Source organism: Sturnus vulgaris, chromosome Z, assembly GCF_052056855.1.
Source record: "Sturnus vulgaris isolate bStuVul1 chromosome Z, bStuVul1.hap1, whole genome shotgun sequence".
NCBI lineage: Eukaryota > Metazoa > Chordata > Aves > Passeriformes > Sturnidae > Sturnus > Sturnus vulgaris.
The window spans coordinates 63781074-63788126 of NC_142283.1; the positions used below are offsets into that span (position 1 = coordinate 63781074).

A 7053-nucleotide genomic window follows, 5' to 3' on the forward strand; every position below is an offset into this window, starting at 1 on the left:
TACTTCAGAAACGTGTAGCAGCAAGAAAATTATGAGTTTTGGCATTTTTGCATCTTCAGAATGGAGAAATGCAAAACTGTTTCACATTTCAATATTTTTCTCCCAGATTATGCTTCACCTTTTAGCAATTGTCTGTACAGACGCCCTATACTACAATTGCCTTCAGGTGCCTTCTAACTTAATTTATTTGCTGCTTATGAAGAGATTTTAGAGCTGACTATTGTCAGACATCTGTGGGGGGTGTCCCTAGGCACGAGCTCTTCTTACAAAGGGAGGGACATGGTGGCCCCTTGGCAGTGGGGCATTCATTCCAGTGAACGCCATCTGAATGCACTATCTGAGCAAGCCTATGGGGCTCAGCTCCACGCTGGCCCCATGTCTCTGCTGTGGTGGAGCTGCTCTGGCAAAGGTGGGACAAATTCCTTCCCTTTCTCACGTGCAGCATCAGGCACGCGTTACGGGGCTGCTCCTCCGGGCACAGCTCGGACCGCCCGTCTGCAGCCCCCACCGCCCCGCACGCAGCCATCCTCGAGCAAGGAAAGCACATCTTGTGCTGAAGCTGTCTATGTCGAGCTCCCACACGGAACGGTGGCGGCCAGAACAGCCTCTGCCGCTGTTAGGAGGGGTTCAGCCCCTGCTCTCTCCGCACAGCCCGCTCTGCTCCCGCCGCACAGTTCGCCAAGGGAGGGCGGAACAGGGCAGCCCGGCGCTGCCCAGCTCTCCTCTGGCCTTGCCGCGGCGGGGCGGAGCAGAGTCCGGCCGGGGACCGCCCCCCAGCCTAGGTGGGGTGGAGCCGCCACTCGCTTTATAAAGGGCGAGCCGGGGAGCTGCTCGGCGTCGCCGGCAGAGCGGGTGGGGAGGGTAGGGTGGGTGAAGCAGGACCGAAGAGGGCAGGCAGGACGGAGCCGTCAGGGCGCGGTGATGGAGCTGCTACGGACTATCGCCCACCCACCGGGCGGCGGCGGTGCCGCCAAGTGCTGCGAGGCGGCGGCGGGCAGAGCGGCCGGGGGCGAGTCGCGCAGGAAGAAGGCGGAGGAGCCGCCGCACCAGCACGGCCACCCCGCAGCCGAGGTCTCCCGGATTATAACCGACCCCACGACGGGGAAGCGCTACTGCCGCGGCAAGGTGCTCGGAAAGGTAATGGCCGCGGCGAGCCCCGTGCCCTCCCGAGGCTGTGCCGGTGTGCCCAGCTGGCCGCCCTTCGCGGCGGAGCGCGGCGCTTTCCCTGCGGGGCTGCGTTCTCCCGGAGAGCGGAGCGCTGCCGCCCACCAGCTGCCCAGCGCCGCCCGGGCCAGGCGCGGTGTGTCCGAGCGCCCGTACTGCCCCAGAATCCTGCCTTCGGCGCGGGCGAGCCGCGGGAATGACTTGGATGTTGCATGCGGGGAGTGGGGAGCGCGAATCTTCCGACAGACGACGAACACAGGACCTGTCCTTAGAAAATTGCCCTTTGCTAAGGAAGTTGCGCTTCTTGACTAATACATGAGCTGGTGAATGACTAAGTGCGGGACTGCATTTATACTTGCTCTAATTGCCTTTTTCTTCTATGTCTCTCTAGGGTGGATTTGCCAAGTGTTACGAGATGACAGATTTGACAACAAATAAGGTTTATGCTGCAAAAATCATTCCTCACAGCAGAGTAGCAAAACCTCATCAAAGGGAGAAGGTATGTATGCATTAATTTTTTATTTTTTTTCCCCTTCTCGAACTCTTTGTGTGCTGGATTGCCTATCCCTTTTCTTGAAATGGTTCTGATAGAGCTGTCTACTCAGCCTTGTGGAAGTAAGGCTAACAACACCTTTTTTCTTTCCCACTATCTTGTCTTTTCAGATTGATAAAGAAATTGAGCTGCACAGAATGCTTAATCATAGACACGTTGTGCAGTTTTACCACTACTTTGAAGACAGAGAGAATATTTACATTCTTCTGGAATACTGCAGTAGAAGGGTGAGCATCAACTGGGAGAAATCCAGTATTTACTTACCTTTGCAACTAATTTATATGTGTGATGTGTAAAAGTTATTTTTTGTGGCTTTAGTTTTTGCTTCTCTATGTACCTATTTACTTTTGCTTAAAGTGAATCTTGTTCATGAATTGTCAGTGACATTTCTGCCTTTGTTTTTCTTCTGCAGTCAATGGCTCACATCTTAAAAGCAAGGAAGGTATTGACAGAACCAGAAGTACGATACTACCTCAGGCAAATTGTGTCAGGGCTAAAGTATCTTCATGAACAGGAAATCTTACACAGGGATCTTAAACTAGGTAAGTTCTCTAGATTGCCAGCTTCAAAACACACTCCTCTAGCCCTGTCAGCATTGTACCACTTTATCCTTTTATGGTGATAGTTTGTTTAGTAGAATCAGCTTAGTCTGTCTTTACAGTGGAAACTCATGGTGCTTTAAGGGATGACATTAAACATTCCTAATTAAAAAAAAAAAAATCTTGCCTAGCTTTTGGCTCAGAACAGAGTGACTCAGCACCTGTGGCGAATGCATTCCTACCTTACTAGAGATGGATTAACTGGAATTTCTTTGTTTGCCAGGTAACTTCTTCATCAATGAGAACATGGAACTGAAGCTGGGTGACTTTGGCTTGGCAGCTAGGCTGGAACCACTGGAGCACAGGAGGAGGTAAGAGCATCAAAAATGTATAGTCTAGTAGTAAATGAAACTAAATTCATAGGAAAATGAGAAGTCATGTTCCATAGTAAAAGCTAGTTTCTGCCTCTCCAGTATCATGAAGACAAAATTAAAATCATCTATGCTATCAAAGTTCCTACAGCTCCTCTTTAGATGTCTCAAATTCTTGTCTGAACTTGAGAGGAAAACCTACCCTATGAAAAATAGCTCCTTCCTCTTTCTGTTTGAAATACTAACCAGCTCTTTGGCGTCTTTGATTTTTCAGAACAATATGTGGCACACCAAATTACCTCTCTCCAGAAGTCCTCAACAAACAAGGGCACGGCTGTGAATCTGATATATGGGCCTTAGGCTGTGTAATGTAAGTATTTCCCTGCCTTTGAAATGTAATATATATTTACCACTGGCTTAGGCTTTTGAGAGTTCAAAGGGGGTGCAGCTTTTTGTACATGTGGAGCTCAAATGCAGAAATTCTTCATGTTGGGAGACAGACAAAGCCTTGTTTTGTGGCTATAGACACAAGTATGCTGTAAAATAAAGTAGTTTTCCTTTGCCTTTGAACAGGTATACAATGCTGTTGGGAAGACCCCCGTTTGAGACTACAAATCTTAAAGAAACATACAGATGTATAAGGGAAGCAAGATACAGCTTGCCATCATCTCTCTTGGCACCTGCAAAACACTTAATAGCTAGCATGTTGTCAAAAAACCCTGAAGATCGGCCCAGTTTAGATGAAATAATTCGGCATGAATTTTTCTTACAGGTTTGTACTGTCTGCCATCAGTGTTGTAAAAAAAATCCACACAAAAATGCACTCTGTGGTCTAAAGCTTTTTTTGTTGCATTTCCACAGGGCTTTACACCTGATAGACTTTCTGCAAGCTGTTGTCACACTGTCCCTGATTTCCATTTGTCAAGTCCTGCTAAAAATTTCTTCAAAAAAGCAGCTGCTGCTCTCTTTGGGGGTAAAAAGGATAAGGCCAGATACTTCGACACACATAGTAAGTTTCAAACTTAACCACTTATCTCTATTGCATCCGCTTCATATTAGTGTACATCTGTGAGATACCAACAGAACACCTTTATCTGTTTTGGAGCTTTCCTGGGTTGGTTTTGGCTCTTTTCTTATTAAGTATAGATGGTAGTCCTGCCGCCCACCTGTGCCAGTTTGCATATGTAAATGCTTCTTATAGCATCCGTATCTATATTGGTGATCTGTTAGTTTGTAATGTCTATTGGAATTTGGTCTCTTACGTGATTTGTGTAAAATGGCATCATTTCTCTGGGAGATTATGGCAGGCTTAGAAGAAGCTGCTGGAGAGAGACGATATGTTTTCTGCAGCGAACTTGCTATGCTTTCTATAATTCAATAGCACTTCCAGATTCAGGGTTAAATATTTTTTTTCCTGTATTGCAGACAGGCTAGCTAAAGAAGATGAAGAAATCTACAAGCTCAGACATGATTTGAAGAAGACATCGATAACTCAGCAGGCCCCCAAACACAAGACAGATGAGGTATATGCAAGTGCAGTTTAAATCCAGTAATAGTTGGGTGGAGTAGCTATAACAAAATTATATTTGACTTGGATATCAGAACTGGGGCTGTACGCAGCATAATCAAGCTTAAATGATTAGCAGAGTTACTTTAAGAGGGCTTAAACAAGCATCACAAAGGTATGGTAGCCTTTGTAGGGAGACTATAAAGACTATAAATTTTGGCTTTTGAGTAATTATAGTATCTGCCTAGACTTCATTGTTGTCTGTGCGTTAACTCGTCTGCCAGGTGCTATTTCTCAATATTCCAAATACAGATCTCCAGTTCATGATTAACTAGGGCTTCTTAAAAGAATAAATTGCTGAAATCTGTCTTTTACTATTTGGTGTTCAGACCTGCACACAGCTGCTCCCTTGCTAGGGCAGGAGAGCAGGGAACTGATTAATAGCCTGTGAGATGCAAATTGAAGATCTAAAGAATGGAAAGACCTGGTGTGCCGCTCTAAGCTCAGTCTAGCGGCAGCTCTTTGTACTTTGCGATCTTTGTACATGAGTACCAGTTTCCCTAGAGTTTCATTTGTTGAGAAACAGGAGAGCCATGCAAAACTTGTGTATAAGCCTTGGCTTGTGTTATGTTTGATGTTTACATGCCTGACATCTCTTCTAGGAGATTCAGCCTCTTATCACAACAGTGGTGAAGCCAGGAGCATTGCCAGAAACTAAGCAGATTGGAGACTCCATTCGGATGATAGTCAGAGGAACTTTGGGAAGCTGCAGCAGTAGCAGTGAATGTAAGTGCAACAAAATGTGATCTCTAAGTCAGAATCCCACCTTTATTTTCCTCATATCTTAACAGTTTGAAACAAACACCTTTTTATCATCTTATTTTTGATATTGTAAAAGCCAGTATTTTTGAGAAATATAAATTAGAAAATCATTAAGGCTAGATTTCTTAAAATCTAGGTAACTGAAAGATTTAGAATGAAAATTTTGTGTGCTCTTGTCAGTTTAATAATCCTTCCTTTTCAGGTTTGGAAGATAGTACCATGGGAAGTGTTGCTGATACAGTTGCAAGAGTATTGAGAGGCTGTCTGGAGAACATGCCAGAAGCTGACAGCAATCCCAAAGAACAGCTGACAGCATCCTTCCAATGGGTTACAAAATGGGTGGACTACTCCAATAAGTATGGCTTTGGATACCAGCTGTCAGATCACACTGTTGGTGTCCTCTTCAACAATGGGGCACATATGAGCCTTCTGCCAGACAAAAAGTAAGAATCAAAGCCAACAACTTGATAAGGCATTTTAAACATTAAATATTTTTTTTCTCATCACTAACCTTCTTATTTTCCTTTTTCTTTCAGAACAGTGCACTACTATGCTGAACTAGGCCAATGCTCTGTCTTCTCAGCCACAGAGGCTCCTGAACAATTTATTAGCCAAGTAACTGTACTGAAGTATTTCTCTCACTATATGGAGGAGAACCTCATGGATGTAAGTTCAGCACCTTCAGAGGCCTGAGCTATAAAAATATACTAAATGTGAACTGAGTGCTTAATACAGTCTGTTCCCTTTCCTAGGGAGGAGATTTGCCCAGCCTAACAGATGTACGCCGGCCCAGGCTTTATCTCTTACAGTGGCTCAAATCTGATAAAGCACTAATGATGCTTTTCAATGATGGCACGTTTCAAGTAAGTGTGATAGCATCACCAGAGAAAATGTCTTTAAATACTTTATTGCAAAAAAACTACCTAAGTCTCCAAAACTGAGAGAGGAAAGTAGATAAATAGCAACTCCCTTCTCTTTTACAGGTGAACTTCTACCATGATCACACAAAAGTCATAATTTGCAATCAAAGTGAGGAATATCTTCTTACCTATATAAATGAAGACAGGATATCCACAACGTTTCGTCTGACAACTCTTCTGGTTTCTGGATGTTCATTGGAGCTAAAACACAGAATGGAATATGCTCTGAATATGCTGCTGCAGCGATGTAACTGAAGGAACTGACTCTGTTAAACCAAATGGACTCTCTTGTTTGAATCTACAGTGGAGATAGTGGAGCAACTAGTATGTTGATGATGGATGTGTGGTGGTACGAAAACTGGACTGTCCAAGTGTGCTGGGCACACATCTATTAGAAGCCTAAACCTACTTCTTGGACTAAAATGTGACAAGGAGTTCTTCGGATCGTAGTTTTCCTTGCTTCATGTGTGTTAAAGATATATTTGACTTGAACTCGGAGCAAAGTGTGTCTGTTCGCTCAGTAAGAGAGCATCTCTGATGGAGTTAAACTGTGAATACACATCTGGAAAGGGAGGGAAGGGAGAGCTCCGTTGTTGGGGATAATTGTAACAAGCAGCTTCTGGTTGCTTAACTGTGAACTATGGCCATACTGTTTTTTTTTTTTCCTTATTTTTCAAAAATACCCACACTTGTGGCTGGCAAAGTGCATTCCTTGTTAATTTTTTTAATTTATTACAGCCTAAAGTGAAGTATTTATTACTTTTTTTTTTTTGGATCTTTGCATTTTAAATATGAATCTGTTGGCAATAAAGAATGGAAATCTGAATCTCTACTCTTTCTCCAGTATGACTGAGCATGCTTTACTTTGCATTAAAAAAAAATTTTGCAGATTTTCTTTCTAAATGCTATTTTTAAAAAGCCTGCTACCTGTCTGGATAGAGAGGGTAGGCAGGTGTGTCTGTGTCTATGCCCTCTTGCAGTCACAAACACCAACATGGATAGTGTTGACTACAGCTGCAATCCTAAAACAACTACTGCTGGAGCCTACAGACTAATGATGTAGGTCTTGGCACTTAGGACAATAACTAAGGGCTTAAAACAAAAGTATGTATCTCTTCCAGATACTTATATCCCAAAATTCATGTTTTATTTACTGGAAAGAAGTCTCCTGGATACT

At 43.9% G+C, this 7053-nt stretch overlaps 1 protein-coding gene across 1 annotated transcript; it reads left to right on the top strand.

Annotated features, from left to right (window-relative positions):
• The first annotated feature begins 839 nt into the window (after positions 1-839).
• Positions 840-6708, top strand: PLK2 (polo like kinase 2). Its single transcript, XM_014881823.2, has 14 exons — positions 840-1137; positions 1556-1663; positions 1828-1944; positions 2130-2259; positions 2540-2627; positions 2902-2997; positions 3201-3399; positions 3489-3636; positions 4053-4150; positions 4797-4920; positions 5159-5399; positions 5493-5622; positions 5709-5819; positions 5940-6708. The coding sequence occupies exons 1-14, from the start codon at positions 922-924 to the stop codon at positions 6129-6131; spliced, it is 1998 nt and encodes a 665-aa protein (XP_014737309.1). The 5' UTR covers positions 840-921; the 3' UTR covers positions 6132-6708.
• Positions 6709-7053: the final 345 nt, after the last annotated feature.

Coding starts and splice junctions, on each gene's coding strand:
- PLK2 (XM_014881823.2), top strand. CDS start 922: ATGGAGCTGCTACGGACTATCGCCCACCCACCGGGCGGCGGCGGTGCC. Junction 1,138..1,555: donor GCGGCAAGGTGCTCGGAAAG/GTAATGGCCGCG, acceptor ATGTCTCTCTAG/GGTGGATTTGCCAAGTGTTA. Junction 2,998..3,200: donor TGGGCCTTAGGCTGTGTAAT/GTAAGTATTTCC, acceptor GCCTTTGAACAG/GTATACAATGCTGTTGGGAA.